The 18,350-nt window shown below is 36.1% G+C and overlaps 1 protein-coding gene across 2 annotated transcripts in view; it reads left to right on the top strand.

Annotated features, from left to right (window-relative positions):
* MACROD2 (mono-ADP ribosylhydrolase 2) overlaps positions 1-18,350 on the top strand; it is a 2,108,743-nt gene that overhangs the window by 1,486,016 nt on the left and 604,377 nt on the right. For both annotated transcript variants that reach the window (XM_079128517.1, XM_079128510.1), the window contains exon 7: positions 3,795-3,825. In XM_079128517.1, the coding sequence (XP_078984643.1) occupies positions 3,795-3,825 (31 nt within the window). The remainder of the gene's footprint in view (positions 1-3,794; positions 3,826-18,350) is intronic.

Here is an 18,350-nt window from a genome sequence, read left to right as displayed (position 1 = left end):
TCTCAAAGTATTCCATAAAATAGAAGAGGAGGGAACCCTCCCAAACTCATTCTATGAAGCCAATATCACACTGATACCTAAATCAGACAGAGACTCATCAAGGAAAGAAAATTTCAGACCAGTATCCTTAATGAACATCGACGCAAAAATTCTCAACAAAATTTTAGCAAATCGCATACAAAAACATATTAAAAAGATAGTGCACCATGATCAAGTGGGTTTCATCCCAGGGATACAAGGTTGGTTCAACATCAGGAAATCAATAAACGTAATTCACCATATTAATAGACTTAAAGTCAAGAATCACATGATTATTTCAATAGATGCAGAAAAAGCATTTGATAAAATACAGCACCCCTTCATGCTCAAAACACTAGAAAAAATAGGGATAGTGGGAACATTCCTTAACATTGTAAAGGCCATTTATGCTAAGCGCACGGCTAATATCATTCTAAATGGTGAAAAACTGAAAGCATTCTCCCTAAAAGCTGGAACAAGTCAGGGATGCCCTCTTTCACCACTTCTATTCAACATCGTTCTTGAGACTCTGGCCAGAGCAATTAGACAAACCAAAGAAATTAAAGGGATACGAATTGGAAAAGAAGAACTCAAACTATCCCTGTTCGCTGATGACATGATTATATATTTAGAGGAACCTGGAAATTCCACCAGAAAACTCTTAGAACTCATAAGTGAATTCAGTAAAGTAGCAGGTTACAAGATCAATGCCCATAAATCCAACGCATTTTTATACATAAGTGATGAACCTTCAGAAAGAGAAATTAGGAAAACTACCCCATTCACAATAGCCTCGAAAAAAAAAAAAATACTTGGGAATCAATCTCACAAAAGAGGTGAAAGACCTCTACAATGAGAACTATACAACACTAAAGAAAGAAATTAAAGAACACCTTAGACGATGGAAAGATCTTCCATGTTCTTGGATAGGAAGAATTAATATTGTCAAAATGGCCATACTACCTAAAGCGCTGTACAAATTCAATGCAATTCCAATTAAAATCCCAATGACGTACCTTACAGAAATAGAGCAAGCAATTATGAAATTCATCTGGAAGAATAAGAAACCCAGAATAGCTAAAGCAATCCTTAGCAGGAAGAGTGAAACAGGGGGTATTGCAATACCAGATCTTCAACTCTACTACAAAGCAATAGTAACAAAAACGGCATGGTATTGGTACCAAAATAGAAAGGTACCAATGGTACAGAATAAAGGACACGGACACAAACCCAAATAAATACAATTTTCTCATACTAGACAAAGGTGCCAAAAATATGCAATGGAGAAAAGATAGCCTCTTCAACAAATGGTGCTGGGAGAATTGGAAATCCATATGCAACAGAATGAAAGTAAACCCATATCTCTCACCATGCACGAAACTAAACTCAAAATGGATTAAGGACCTTGGAATCAGACCAGAGACCCTGCAGATTATAGAAGAAAAAGTAGGTCCAGATCTTCAACATGTCGGCCTAGGACCAGACTTCCTTAACAGGACTCCCATAGCACAAGAAATAAAAGCAGGAATCAATAACTGGGATAGATTCAAACTAAAAAGCTTTCTCTCAGCAAAGGAAACTATCAGCAATGTGAAGAAAGAGCCTACAGAGTGGGAGAATATCTTTGCCAATCATACTTCAGATAGAGCACTAATCTCCAGAATCTATAAAGAACTCAAAAAACTCTACTCCAAGAATTCAAATAATCCAGTCGACAAATGGGCTAAGGAAATGAATAGACACTTCATAGAAGAAGATCTACAAGCAATCAACAAACATATGGAAAAATGTTCAACATCTCTAGTAATAAGAGAAATGTAAATCAAAACCACCCTAAGATTCCATCTCACCCCAATTAGAATGGCAATTATCAAGAATACGAGCAACAACAGGTGTTGGCGAGGATGTGGGGAGAAAGGTACACTCATACATTGCTGGTGGGGCTGCAAATTAGTGCAGCCACTCTGGAAAGCAGTGTGGAGATTCCTTAGAAAACTTGGAATGGACCCTCCATTTGACCCAGCTATCCCATTCCTTGGCCTATACCCAAAGGACTTAAAATCAGCATACTACAGAGATACAGCCACATCAATGTTCATAGCTGCTCAATTCACAATAGCCAGACTGTGGAACCAACCTAGATGCCCTTCAATTGATGAGTGGATAAAGAAACTGTGGTATATATATACAATGGAATATTACTCAGCCATAAAGAATGATAAAATTATGGCATTTGCAGGCAAATGGATGAAATTGGAGAATATCATGCTAAGTGAGATAAGCCAATCTCAAAAAGCCAAAGGACGAATGATATCGCTAATAAGTGGAGGATGACACATAATGGGGGGAGGGAAGGGTTAGTATTAGGGTTAGAGTTAGGGTTAGGGAGGGGGGCAAGTATGGAGGAAGGAAGGACTGTATAGAGGGAAAAGAGGGGTGGGAGGGGTGGGGGGAAGGGAAAAAATAACAGAATGAATCAAACAACATTACTCTATGTAAATTTATGATTACACAAATGGTATGCCTTTACGCCATGTACAAACAGAGAAACAACATGTATCCCATTTGTTTACAATAAAAAAAATAAATAAATAAAAAATAAAAAATCTGAACAGGGATAGTAGTGCAGGCCTGTAATTCCAACCACTTGGGAGGCTGAGGCAGGAGTATTATAAGTTCAAGGCCAGTTTGTACAACTTCATGAGACTCTGTCTTATTTAAAAAAAAAGAAAAAAGAAAAAAAAGAAGAAAAGAAAGAAAGGGGATGTAATACCGCTAGGTTCAATTCGGGGTGCTAAAAAAAAAAAAAAAATTCTGGTTATGTATTATGCTTTCATCAAGGAAATTTTTGTTGCAGCTATTGAAATTTTCAGGGTTTATTTATTTATTTTTCCAGATGACTTATAGTGTTAATAAATTTCCTGATATTGACCCTCAAAAAAATAAATAAATAAAGTTAAATGTAAATTTATATTTGTTCATCCATATTTTTCAATAATTTTTAAAAAATATTACTGATCAAAAAATGATATAAACAGTAGTTGTCAGTGAATGTTTAAAGATCAATTCTCATAGTAAAAAAACCACATATGTACTATATAAGTTTATTTTAATTTTGCTGGCACAATTTACATATAAGAATCAAACACTATAGTTTTTATTATAAATTCTAAATAGTCAATTGATTCTCACCAAATGCTTTTGGTGCAGTTTACCAAAATTGTGTATCTGTAGCCTGGTTTCACTTGGTCCATGACATGGGTCATGAATGTTGACTGATGACTTCAGATTTCAAGGCACCAAGGCAACATCATATAACACAGAGCTGGGCAGAGATTCTCAGGAGCAACCAATTTGTGGTATTGCCACTGTTCACATATGATAGACATAAATAATCTCTACAGTATAAGTAATATTAAAATGTGACAAAGTAATTAGAAAGAATGAGTTCTGATTATTGGTTAACTTTGCTTTGATATAATCTATTTCATTGGAGATTTACATAATTTAATTTCTTAATACTAATAATTTAACAAATGGTTCACAAGTGTCCTGAAAATTTAACAGTTGGTTCTTGAGAATCGATGGAATTGCAGATAAGTAACGTATTTCAGTTAATCAAACATGCCCATTCCCAGTGTCTCCTGCTTCAACTCATATTTCTGAGAATGCAAGTAGAGGGCATCCCATTATCAAGTAAAACAATTGTCAAGATAGATGATGTCCAGCAGAGCCTTCCCTTAAAATTTATTGTTATTTTTGTGGTTTGTTTACAGGCATTTCCCTGCATCTCCACAGGCATTTATGGTAAGTGCAGTTTTTGATGGTCTTTGTATTTCTTTGTTTTATTATTAAATTGGGGGGGGGTGTTTAACTGGAAAAATAAGAGGTTGTCTGATGAACATATTTTATTTTGATTTAAAGAGACTCAAAATTCAGGTCAAAACCCATTAAGGAATCTCAGAGGATTTTTGGATTCTTCTCTGTTCTTGAATTTGTACATGATTTGATACCCTTTATCATAAGCTTTTTGTTTAGCAAAAAATTTGTTCTACTGAAATTGACCTCTACTGTTTTCTCTAATAAAGTCAGACTTTATCTCAGCAAAAGCATGATGTACATCAAGCCTAACTCTATCATTATTTTGTTGCAAATTACAAAGTAACAGAAACATTAAAATGCATACAGACGCATATATATGTATCTTCATATTTTTACAAAATCTAAAGTGACTGTTAATAAAAGCAAAGAATTTCAATAAACTTTAAATATTTTTTCCTGATATTGATGAACTGTTTTAAGTAGTGTGTGTTTTACTTGCAGATGAAACAAAAATTTTTAATTACCTATTTTCTTTAGTCTAAAGTTCTTTAATTTTTTTTACGTACAGTGATGTTATTTTATTCTTTTCTTCCCAGTACATTGATAAGTCTGTTTTACAATATTCAGGTAAAATGGGGTCTTATTTGTCATTTTAGGGTCTTCTTATCCAAGAAAAATAGATTATAAACTTCCTGAAATTAAACTTTTCATGTGGAGGCTCCTAGCAGGAAAATAAAATATGCAAAAACCTGTAAAAGATAGCTTAAATTCATTACTAAATGGAAATAGTACCTAGATTAATGGAAAATTTAGGAAATTTACTTTTTCTTGATCTAGTATTTCTTTTGAGATCCTTTGAAGATCTTGGAACATGGAAAATGTAGGATTCAATCAAATAATATGGTGAAGGATTTGCTCACACACTTTAAAATTTCAGATGTGCCTTTTTCCTCTCCAGATTCCGTTGTAGACATCAGGATTCCACTTTGTGGAAACAGGATACACAATGGGCTGAAGGGGGCTAAATTGGACCATCTGCACAATTATCCCCATCATGATCATTCTTCCTGCCTCCCAAACATCTAGTTATAAATCTTAAATATTTGCTTAAAGGAAGCATTACGCACCAAGTTTTGCCTGGTAAAGAGTCCAACCCTTTATTTCATCTCATCTAGAGTCAAACCAGACTCTACTGCAGAAATGGTCTTCATTTTGAGAATGTTCTTTCATCCCAGTCTTGATTTTCCTTGACAAAGGCACAACTGCCTAAACCAATGCTTCGCACATCGTTTTCTTGGCTTATTACCTTGTCAGATTGTTGATGTCTGTTTTATGTCTGAGAATCTTATGGTAATGTGCAAAGAACTTCAAAAGAAGAATCTATCTAACATGGTATACTATAAAAAAAAAGGGAGTGGCTGAAAAGGGGAAAAAAATAAATGAAGATGAGGAAGGACCATAAAATCAGAGACTCCTGAACAGATTGTAAGACCTATGTCAAATCTCAAGTGGATCAAAGCCAACTTTGATCCCGGTTGGGCAGGGATTTCTCTCGAGAGGGAGTGACATGGCTTAAAATTGAATAACTGGTTTAGTATTCCATTGTGGTGAATGAAAGTAGAAAAGTGAAGACCGTTGGTTGGAACTTCAATAGAATGGTTCTCTAAAGCTGGTTTGAAGGGTTGCCACCAGGCAAGCTTAGTAATTTTCACAATGTTAGGGAATATAATTCTCAGATTCGAGCTACTCCTCACTTTTCCTCTATTTACCCTCAAAAGTAAGGTGCTATTAGGGTTTGGATATGAGGTGTGTGCCCAAACTCCCATGTGAATGCAGGAGTGAATATTGAGAAGTGGAGATTATTGAATTGTGAGAGCTATGACCTAATCAGTCCACCCTACTTTGAATGCATTAACTGAGTGATAACCACAGGCAGGTGGGGCATAGCTGGAAAAGGTAGGTAACTGGGAGCATGCCCCAAGGGTGCATCTTTCCTGTGGCCCCTTGTCCCCTATCTCTCTGCTTCCTGGCCACAATGAAGGGAGCAGCTTTTCTTTACCACACCCTGCTGCCATGGTATTCTATCTCACCTTGGGCCCAAAACAATGGACTTAGCCTAAACCAAACCATGGACAAAAACCTCTGAAATCATAAGCCAAAGTAAACTTTTCCTCCTCTAAGTTTTTCTTGTCAGGTATTTTGTTCACACCATTGTAAAGCTGACTAATACAGATGCCACCTTGGTTAGTCCCACTGAGTCTAACACCTAGTTTTATTTTTAGCTCCATGACATCTTGTTGCAGTAACTTTTAGATCACTCCAAGTCTCTGCAGATTATGGACCATTCAGCATTAAGCAATTTAAAAATTATTTCATATGTTTTTGTGAAGTTAAAGCTTTCTGAATCATCTTTGGTTCTTTCTCAGGACCCACACGTTGTAGAACAATTGTTTTCTTGCTCTTCTTCAGATTCCTGCTCCTCCTCCTTCATTTATAAAGATGATATTTTTTAAAAGTCATCCTCAGATACAAAGAAAAATTTTAAAAAGCAAGCAAAGCAAACTCCTGACTCTTTATAAATCATACAAGAATGGATTCTGAGCAAGGTTTCAGAATAATCTTTTGGTTCCACTCCTTGCCCTTCTTATTCTATTCTTCAAACCTTGCTAGATTAATTTTTCAAAAATACCATTCAGTGCACATTTCCCATCTGCTCAGGTGCCTTTGATCATATTCCATTACTTGCAGGTTAATGTTCATTCTTCCTAGCCTGAACAATGGGCACTTTATATATCCTCCTGAAGTAGTGCTTTCAAAATTTGTTAGAGGGAGGAAAAGAAATCTCTCATTGAGATTGAGAAGATGATGAATTGATATGTTAAGAAATTTATATGTGCCTTTGCCTTTGCATCTTTAAAAGGAAAATTTTGTTTGTAGCATTTTCAAAGTTCTTTGATGAGAAAAAAAATGTTAGTTTCTCATCTTTTTCTGGATTAGTGTGTTCTCCAGAATATACTTTGAGTTGTTACTTGGTACTCACCCATGTGACACACCTTTTGTGACCCAAGCATGTGCTAACAAATCTCAGAGCATGTCATATACATAACAAAGTTAAATCCTGAGACTTTTCTTGAATTATATCCCATATACCACAAATACACCACACACACACTCCTGTACCAAACTCATATACACTATCACTATCACTATCACTATCACTATCACTATCACTATCACTATCAAAACTGGTTTATGTCCAGCCCAGTGCCTCAAACAAAAACATACCATGCACATCTGAACAAGTTAAACAAGTTGAAGCTTCTCAAAATTTTTTTCTTAAGTATGCCAACACTTAGTGATCATTATTTCTTTTGAAATCTTTAAACATTTGTATCTGGGCAATTATCAAATGTTCCCTTACTGTTCCATAGGTATTTGCTTATATACTCTGTACTTACAGTTAGTTTGGAATTCTTTGAAGAGTCAGGAATTTGATTGTGAATTTGTTTTTAACATACCTAGTGCTTAGCAATTCTTTTTCTTTATTTTTTAGCTTATACATAAAATCATGAAAATTTGGGGGTATCATGTGATGTTTTGATACATGTACACAATGTCCAAAGTAGTGTAAACACATCTATTTCTTCTAACATCTATTACCTCTTTATGGTGAAGCATTCAAAATCTTTTCTTCTAGCTTTTTGAAAAATTATATACCTGTGATCATTTTCTATAATCATTCTACCCAGTTGGAATTTTCTTAATTGGCAAAAAAAATCATTATCTGTGGAAAAATAAATGTGATTTTAAAAAATCATTCTTAAACTGGAAATGGTATTTGTGGGTGTCACAGATCTATACTCCATTAAGGTAAAATGAAATCCTAAGAACTTATTCAGCTGGATATACAGGTCAGCTCTCAGCCCATTCTGCCTTCTCCTAATGCCTTAGACTGAGTGCACTTCCTGAAAAGTTGTCATTTCTCAGATACCCGTTTGCTTTGGAGTTGCCTTGAATTTTAGATTTATGGTTTACAAAACCACTGTAATTGTAGCAATGCAAATTTCAGATATTGCAGAACTATCTTTTGCAAGAGTTCAGTTATGTGATTGCCAAGAAAATAACATATGCATGTAACTGCAACACTAAGAATTACCATCTTGTGGAAAGTCAAAGAGCACCACCACATTCAAAACGAACCAGGTGCTTCAGGTCCATTGCCAGCACTCTGGGATCCTCATGGCTGTAGCAGAAACTGTATCCTCCTACTCTCCAGTTTTATGGAAGCAAACCCTGGAATGTAGAAAAAAACAGCTGAACCTTTTAGCACCATACAGATTGAAGAATTTCCACCCTGAGAATCAACCTGATTCAAGGAGGAGACATCATTAGAAAGGACCCTACCTCCTTTGAAGTTCCCTTGGAAGAGGAACCAGATTTTTCCACTCTTTCAGCAGGTGCTGTGGCAGCTCCAATGTAATGTCTCTAGGATGGTTGCACAGGTCACCAGACTGCCTGCTTACACTCAGGATGAAAAGCCACATTTGGCAAAATACCAAAGAAAGCCCTATGTTACTTTGGGAAAAATAGATCCAGGTGAGGCTTACTGGGAATCCAGATTCCTGTTAAAAATTTGAATTGACCTCTACACCAGTCTCAGAGGGACATAGTTGAGCTTCCCTGATGGACATTTCAGACCTCATGCATGCCTTCTGCCCTTTGAGTTCCATTTGGACACTCTGGTGCTAATATGTTTAACAAAAGAGGCTAGACATGATACATGCCAAAGGAATTTTTACTGAGAAGCAAATGGCAAAAATAATTTCAGTCCATTTTATGATAGTTACTATAGTTAACAGATATGAAGTCCAGGCAGAAAAGTATATCTCTTGAGTACTTGAAGATTGAGAAAATATTCTCTTTGGAGAAAAAGAAAAAACAAAACAAAACCTCAAGTTTGCTTTCCAGGTACAATTTGGCAATTTTATGTCAACATTGAGTTTATTGGCTGGAAATCTGAAGAAAAAATTAAGTGCAGCATAATTAGCTGAAGCAGCTCCCATATTTATTCATTATACTTCTGTTATTAACAAGGAAGGCCTATTTCTATCAAATCCCCTGACTTCCCTTTAGTTTCCATCAAATGCTGCCAGGCCACAACTTTCTAATTGAATCCTTCATTTGTATTCAAGTTTGCTTCTAATGAATATAATGGAGACCAATGTGATGTTTTGCTAACTTTCTATGCACATGGAAAATAGTTTTATCAGTACATCTGTCTAAATTCATAGATGTGATTTGGAAAGAAAATAGAATGCTCTCCAATGATCATGCTAGGGCCATGCCCTCCTCTGTCAACTTTAAATGTTGAAGGATTTGAGAAGGTGTGATAAACATGGCTGTGCAATTCTGGGCTTGCTGGAATAGTTCTCTTATGTAATGCATTTGGAAACCAGAGGGAAATTGACAAAAATATGCACCCGTTTCTTTCATCTCCCTAACTCTCCCCTCCTTCCTCTTCCTTTCTTCTCTTCTCTTTGATATTTCCATTTGCTTTGAAAACTTCCTTTCAGGTGGTCTAATGATGACACTTTTCCCTCTCATAAAATCTCTTTTCTGACATCCTTTTTTTTAATCCTTGTCAAATTATTCGCACTATAGGAAACATTATCACTCTTGGAAATCCTTGAGTTAATCACTGGCCCTCAAAGCAAAGTAACATTTAGAATCAGTGTAACTTCCTTCCCTTGAGGAAATGTAGTGCTGGGGCCAAACCCATTTAAATTATATCACATTTGAATATAATTGTATGAGATAACCCTAATGAGGCAATAGAGAGTTTGAGACAACAAAATTCTGGCTATTACATTGTTTGTAACCCTCTAAGGGCTACTGATTCAAATAGACAGTTTAAGTCAATGTGCTCAGGCACATATACATTTAAGCATATATCCCACAACAGATGGTACACATCCCTCTGTTGCAATTTCAAATCTTCTTGGGTCTTTTTTAAAAAAATTCAAATTTGTTCTAATTAGTTATACATGACAGTAGAATGTATTTATGCATTTTAATATATCATACAGAAATGGAGTATAATTTCTCATTTTTCTGATTGTACATATTGTAGGATCACATTATTATTCAGTTATATATGTACATGAGGTAATAATGTATGTTTCACTCTACTGTCCTTCCTACCTCCATACCCCTTGTTATGGGGCGCAACTTAAGAACAGACCAATCACCACTGAGAAGTCCAAATTTGAGAGTCTTTATTAAGCCGGCTGGCTGACTGTCTCACACAATGCCCCCAATGACACAATGACTATTGGGAGAACAGCCCCGACCATAGGGTTGTAGGGGTTCTTATACCAAAAATTACATTAATCATAAGTGTCTGTTGCTATGATTCAAAATTACACATTAATATCATGAGATCATGGACAGAGGGGGAAGTAGGTCAAAATGACCCTTACCTAGGTACAAACTAAAGAACAGTTACTAACATCCACACAATCACTGTTCACATGGTACGTTGTTTAGGAGCAATAGGAATCAAAAGAGAGCAATTTTTCTTTACATAGGAATTATCATTCTGTATTGTTAAACATGTCACACTAAGTAACTGATGATGGGTACAGAGGTGGGGTGTTCCCAAGGGAGAAGCTTATTTCCTACATAACATGGAGTCTCAGAGCAAAATGGAGTCTGTTTAGTGATTTCCCCTAGAGTCTGGCCTATAGCATTCTTGTGGAGTCAGATCTGTCAGCCCATCACACCCTTTCCCTCCCTTCACTCCCTTCTACCTAATATAAAGTAACTGTTCTTTCCTAGTGCACCACCCCTATTGTAAATTAGCATCTGAATATTAGAGACCTTTAGTTTTTTGAGTTTGCTTATTTCGCTTAGCATGATACTCTCTAACTCCATTCACTTACCAGTAAATGCCATAATTTTATTCTTTAAAGCTGAGTAATATCCATGGGTCTTTAATATTTAAAAAAAATCAGCCTAAGAAATCCAAAGTACTACCTTCACACTGGAAAATAATTTCAAGTGTCCAACAACAATATGCATTAGCTCAGCATATATAATAATGACAGCAAGACCCATTGGGCAGGGTTCCTTCAGGGGATCTGCTAAAAGGAATGAGCATCCTGAAAAACTTAGCTTTCTGGTATTACAGATGCAGTGAGAAACTACCATCCATTTCCCGTGTTCTATTCAAACTGGACCATTTGGAGAGTTAATTGAAAGATTGTGTTTAAAAAATCATAATGATTATGACGTTATTACTGTTTGTGAGGTTACTCTTGCAACTGTATCAAGATGAAAAATTGACTAAGGTCTAGAAGGAATAAGTGTGTTCCAACCCACTTCTTCCTCAGATGCTGACACATACTATTATGCTATATTTTATAAAATGACCTTCCTTATAGAAGAAGCATTAAAACATTAAACCTTTTAAAGAGATGGTTAAACTATACTAGTACATTGCAGAGCCTAGCCATTTAGTAGTAACTCTGGTCATATCTTCAGACACCTTGAAAAATAGGAGCACTATTAAGATCTCTCTCAAGAACTCTTTCAGAGTATGTGACAATTAACCACACTTCAGTGTTATCACTGAAATTTTTCTATGTGCTTTCTTGTTTTTCTCATCCAGTCTTGAATGACACTCCTTTTTCATGCTCCTTGTACGTACTTGTATTTGAAGGGTGAGTTTAAATAAACATGGCTCAACTTTCTTTAGAAAAATCTTCAGAAATAATTTCAACAGTGAAGTCAAGTATATTTATTTCCTTAGGACAGTGATTTTCATGTCAAATCCTTTTTAGTCAATGATTCTATTTTTAAAATTTATCTTGAAATGCCTCTGAAGGACACTATATTAGTTAGGGCAAAGCTAAGCTGCTGTAACAAAAAAACTCCAAAATAGAGTGGCTTAGTGACTATAGATGTTTATTTCTCTCTCTGCTGGCAGTTTCAAAGTGAGCATTCTGGTTATGGGAGGAATTTTTTTTTCACTCCATCATTCGAGTACCTAGCAATCTAATGTGGTATCAAATAGTTGCTCTGTCTTCCTGAAACCATTGTTCTCATTGACTTAACTGCCCCAGTTCTGTGTGTGTGTGTGTGCACATGTGTATACAGTAGGCACACTCTACCTCAGGACCTCAAGGTCCCTGAACTCAAAGTAACACTGAATATTTCCATTCACTTTTTTTTTATTAAAAATCATAAATTTACATAGGGCAATGTTGTTTGATTCATTCTGTTATTTTTCCCTTCCCCCCACCCCCTCACTCCTCTTTTCCCTCTATACAGTCCTTCCTTCCTCCATTCTACCACCCTCCTTATCCCTAACCCTAAACCTAACCCTAACGCTAACCCCTCCATTCGCTTTTTTTGTCAGAGAAATATTTGTCTTATGACCAAGCTACCTAATTGCAGGGAAAGTGGAAAAATTTTGTCTAGCTTAGAATCCTGTGACTACAATTCTATTATGTGGAAAGAAGGTGGACATTGCATTCTGATAAATTTCTAGATTTCACCATTCAAGGGGAAAAGAAAAGCAAATGAAACCATATAGATCTCTCCTAGATAATTTAGGGGCAATGTTACCTACCCAGAATGGGTGCTTGTTTTGCAAGAATATTTGGTGATTTTAATAGCACCCATTTTATTAAAATGTCCTTATTATCCTAAACCCTTATAAATTTGAATATGTGGAATTCTTTTCTTTTCGATACTGGGCATTGAACTCAGAGCCACTTTACCACTAAGCCACATCCCCAGTCCTTTTTATTATTTTTTAAAATTTTTGAGATGGGGGTCTCACTAAGTTGCCGAAACTGGCCTTGAACTTGCAATCCTCTTGTGTCAGCCTTCCAAGTTGATGATATTACAGTTGTGTTCCAGAACACTTGGATAATATGTGGAAATCTGAAGGCAACTGAACAGTAACCTATCATTCATTGTCAGCCAAAATATTTAGATATTTAGATCTTGCATCAATTGTATTTATATTTTTTGGTATCCCCTGAGAGTATTTTGGACATATCATTGGAAACTGAAATCAGTATATTGAGGATGAATAAATAATTACATCTTTTATTATATTCTAAATTTTGCCCATTTCCATAGAAATCCTTGGAGGAATCAATTGCGATTTGTTTTTCTAATATACCCACTAAGTCCCTGAGGCTACATTCTCCATAAACAAGTGATGGATCCTGAGCAGTTATGGATCAACTTCCTGTGTATCTAAGAATTCCAGGGAAGTGTGAGTTTAGGGCAGAGTCTGATCCTAATTGGATGAAAATATTAGAGTGAGAGAATCCATGATTAAATGAATATGAGCCTATTACTCTGGATAGTCAAAGGAAGTCGTCTTAGAATCTTTAGAACTGAAGATAATAGTTCATATCTTGTTTCCCATTTCAGCCATGATTAACAGGTAGTGACTGCAAATTGAACTGAAATTAACAGAATCAACCTCAAATTGCCTCACTTCTATTATGTGTTGGCTTGGGTTCTTTTCTAAATGTTCTCAATAAATCTGGCTTCACCTAATGTCCCTGGGTCTTCTTTTTAAGCAACTATGCTTTTGATAGCATTCACTTTCCCTTTACTCAAGATTTTCATGCTCATAATTGTGACTTAGATGTGAACTGGGCTCTAAGTTCTGTCCTCATTATATCCCAGCATCTAGAACAGTGCTGCATGCAGAGTAGGTTTTAATAAATATTTCTCAAACAACTAAAAATAAATAGGTAACACTTGAATTATAAGGGATGTTATTGACCTGTCCTCTCTAGAGAACACAGTAATCACTGCAATCACTGACATCTGTCACACTCTGGTTCCTAGATTTTTACTTCCTTTAAGGAATGATTTCATTCAGTTATGATAGGTAGAACAGAAAACTCAGCTAATAACAGAGCCTACTTTTTAAAAGTAATTTTATTAAAGTATAATTCATATAACATGAAGTTTTTAAAGTGCTTTTAGTATATTCACAGACTGTGCAACCATTATCATAATCTAAGTTTAGAAAATGTTCATCAACTCCAAAAGAAACCCCATATTAGGTGTCACTCCTTATTCTCTCTTTCCTAGCCTTAGGCAAGTACTAATCTATTCCCGATCTCTATATATTTGCCTATTCTGGATATTTCATATAAATGAAATCATAAAATGTGAATTTGTAACTGTTTTTTTTTTCGTGTAGCATAACATTTTCATGGTTCACCCACATTGTAGCACTCATTTATTCCTTTGCATTAGTAGTCCATTATATCTATATATCACATTTCATTCCTTCATTGGTTGATGGATATTTGAGCTTCTTCATTTTTGCTATTATGAATAATGCTTATAAGCAGGTGATGTAGGTGAAATTATATATCTATGTATATAAATGATAAATGTGATACTGTGGCATTCTGTAATTAATTTTTAATTCTGAAACAATCCACATTTTCATTTGTTGGTCCTCAGATTTTTTTTTTTTTCTCTTTCTCTTTTTCCTTGATGACTCTGGTGTCCTTCTGGCCTACACAGTGATGTAGGTTTCCCGAAACATGATCTGTATCACTATGTATAATCAGTCTTTGTGTATCATTGCATTAGTGTTCTCTTAGAGGTCCAGGGAACACTAAAGAAGGAGGACATATATCAATGTGGCTGTGGGCATGGGTTTCAGTGTCCTATAGTTTTACATTTCTGAATCAGTCTCTTATTAGCTATGTGATCTCAGGAAATTACTTAATCTCTTAATGCCTCCGTAACCTCAATGGTGAAATGGAGATAACACTGCCTATAGCATGGAATTGTTGTCAAGATTAAATTGTACAAAACATCATAGTGCTTATTCTGGTATCAGACATATACCGATATACATTTAACAATTCTTATTACTAATGTTGCTAAGAGTAATATTATTTTATTTTACTGTTGTTACCACTATTACTCTCCCACTACTCTGAGTCCTCGAGGGCACAGTGGTTTTGTGTTGTATTCACAACTATCACCTAGATTCTAGAAGAGTATTTTCATTGTTGAGTAAATGGCTATTTGAAGGAGACTTTACTTGGGTTCTGAATGTCACTAATCAGCAGTCCCATAACACAAGAGCCTCCTCACTTTGTGTTGGCTTGCTTCTGTTGCTACTTTGAAAGCCACTTGTCTCAGCCACCTCTGGGTGCTATAGTAGTAAGGCCTGTGTGTTCAACTGGAAACAAAGACTTTAATAGCATGCACCATGCTTTCTGAATCATTCCATCCATGGTTGCCAGTTATTTTAAAAAGTAGTCAACTTGTTTAAGGACTTTTAGTTCCCTAAAATTTATTTAAGCCCTAATAATGGAAGGGAAACATTTTCTCCTCTCTGTAAGCTTTCAAAAAGAGACAAAGTAATTGTAGTTATTTGTGTCCTCCTCTAAAGTAAAGTTCCATGTTGTAAGACAGCAGCTTCTTGTGTACAAGTAAAGTTATATTTCTGTGGTAGATTTTTAATCTTCCTTCTCAGGAAACTTTGGGGAGTAAATAATAGTTACCTTTCTACTTCTCTTAAAAGAGGGAAGAAGCCCAGAGCTTGTTTTTATTGTCCAAAATACCCTGTAAGCTTCCTCCCACTTTTTTTAATTATTTTACTTCTGAGATGATGGGTTCTTGGAGAGGGAAGCCATTTTGGGAGCCATACTGGATCCACATTTTTCTGGCTGAAAAAAAATGAGATTTAAGAGTTGCTTGACAATGTCCCGCTAGTTCATGTAAGAACTGTAATGGATGCCTAGTCCAGCCAACAGGGCAGAATAGCAAGGGTGGAAATTTAGGATTCAGATGAATGAGATTACAGTTCAGTATGGTCTATTGGATAACCCTTTATTTGAACTTTAACTTCAAGCTTCTTCATGTTAAAAATGTATATAATATCAATATATGCCTTCTGTTATAAGAAGAAAAGAAAGGAGTTGAATTGGAGTTCTTCCATAATTTATGCTAATAAGGGTCATAACTCCCTTGCTTTCTCAAAACCCCTACTCCCACTTATTTCTCTTCTACTCCAGCTGCTGCTTCTAGATAAATGCTGTATATATGGGGCTATATCAGGCCATTGGGTTCACCATCTTTACTTCATAAATACTGAATTAATGCATAAAATATCAGCACATTCACATTTCTTTGCATCGTATTGGCACTTCTATTTTATCATCAAAGCTCCTTTTAAAGGTAAAGTTAATGCATCTGTATTCTCAGGGTTTCTATATTCTTATGTAAGTGAGGATATTTTTAGTTGAAATTACATATTATATTCTAAAGCACAAGTATATCACAATCTTCTTAAAACAAAATGCTTTACATTACTCACCAGTTAAGTAATTTTATAGGTCTCCTCCAATATATCTTATTGTATGATTAACCCTCAGGAAGGTGCTCATCCTGTGGTTTATGGTGCTTCTGGCACACTGCCAATGCCCTAGTTTGAAAAGTCAGGCATTCAACCAACCTTGCAAATGCCAGCCCTTGCATATAATTACAGGAACCTGTGAGAGTGATCACCAGCAGTTGAGGGGGCTCTAAAGCTTCCACAAATTCTGATTCCCTTGGCAAGACATAAAGATCTGCTGGCACTGCCATAGGGAAAGGTTAGCATCCTAAATTACAGCCTCTCAATTTTTTTTCAACTTTGCAAATATGTTACCCTCTCATCCATAGTGAGAAGGAGAAGTGCACAGCGTTGCTGTTTTCCCATGTTGTATATAGAAGGAAATAAAGACTCGTCAGCTTTTTCCATCCTTCATAAAACAATGAAAATATGCCTCATTGCCAAAAAAAAAAAAAAAAAAAAAAAAAAAAAAAAAAAAAAAAAAAACCAGTGATATGCATCAGGGGACCTGGGAAATGCAAAGATATATGTCTCAAAATGTTTTTCTTAGATCTCTCTGAACATGGTGAAGGCAATACTGGAACCTAGGTGGGTGTGCATGTGTGGTGTGCAGGAAGTATCCCAGTCTATTCCTCCTAATGGAACTTTGTCTCTAAACCACCTGTCCAATGATAGGGGGAGATAAGAAATAGAAAATATGGTGACTATGGGCAAATGGCAAAGGAGAAGAGCAGCAAGAAGAAATGGAAATACCAAAGAGCTGAAGCAAGTATTCTGTGAGCTCGTAGAGTGGGTGGCCATTGTCACACAGAGATAAGTTAGAAGATGAGCTGGGACATGTGGACTAATCTGTGTCCAAGAACATCTTTCCATCCCTACTGTTTCCACTTAGGGATTTTTTTTTTTTTTTAAATTTCCTTACCTACCAACTCCTTCTACTTCACACCTTGTATCTCATGTGAGGCAGTACTCATCACAGATGGGGCCAGAGTGTCAATGCTCCTGAAAGTAATGAAGTAAGTGGGAAGACGAGGATTTCTCTAACTATTTTCCTACCAGGCTCTCTTCCAGCCCCAGGACTATTATGGCTACTTTGGCAGCCTTCATCCCACTTTCTACCGCAGGCCCATCAAAATCTCCACATGACTTCCTTTCTAGAAGTGAGTTGGTATTCAGTGGAACAATCATGTTGGATAAGCTGGTCCTGACCTTCTCAATTCCAATGTATTGTCATTTTATCTTGCAGTAGCCATAATTAGGACACCCCAGGAAGTGATGTGCTTGCTTAAGAAATTGGTGAATAAAATCAGTGAGGCTATTTTCTTTCAATGGGGTGATCTAAGAAAATAATCTAGCAGGAAAGTGACCAATAGTTATAAATGATGGTCTTGTCTCTCTTGCCATTAGAAGAAAATGAAGGTGGTAAATAGAGATTTGGCCAGGCTTGTGTAAACCCAAGTATTCATTCTAATAAGAGACCATGGCATTCATCTAGTTCCCAATCCTAGAAGCTCTGTGCCCGTACTTGGATTCTTCATCCATCCTTTTCTCTTCAACACCCTGTTACAAGCCAGGAACTCTCCATTAGTAGTGGAATGTTAGTTACCAAATTTCCATTCCTACTTCTTGCAAGGTAGAAAGTTGGAGAGTCCTCCAGTAGTGATATGTTTTGTGAGGCCCTATCCACAAATATGAGTACAGTTTCTTACTGTAAAGACAAAGCTATCAACATGAACTTGGAGCCTCACATTATGCCTGGCTTCTCTAGCTGTTTGCAATCAGCCAGTGGTGTTCTTCTTAGCAGGGTTTTTCTCTGGTTGTTTGCACCTGTAGTCTGGAGAGCTTTTATTGTTCTGTCATCATCTGGGTAACACCAAAAAACATGATGTCTGGAGGGTTGCTTTCCTTTACTTCCCTGCATCCATCCAACCTTACTGTCAGTTCTCAGTGAACTCTGTGGATCTCCTTCACAATTCTCATTATGACTGAAGTCTTATTTTTATTGGGGTGATTATTTTACAAATATTAGTGTCTGGATTTGTTCTCTCCTATTTCCCAGCTCCCAGCACAGTTTTTGATGAATGGTAATCAGTATATTCTTATTAAATGAGTG

Source organism: Sciurus vulgaris, assembly GCF_902686455.1.
Source record: "Sciurus vulgaris genome assembly, chromosome: 2".
Taxonomy (NCBI): Eukaryota; Metazoa; Chordata; class Mammalia; order Rodentia; family Sciuridae; genus Sciurus; species Sciurus vulgaris.
This window is presented reverse-complemented; position numbering and strand designations above follow the sequence as displayed.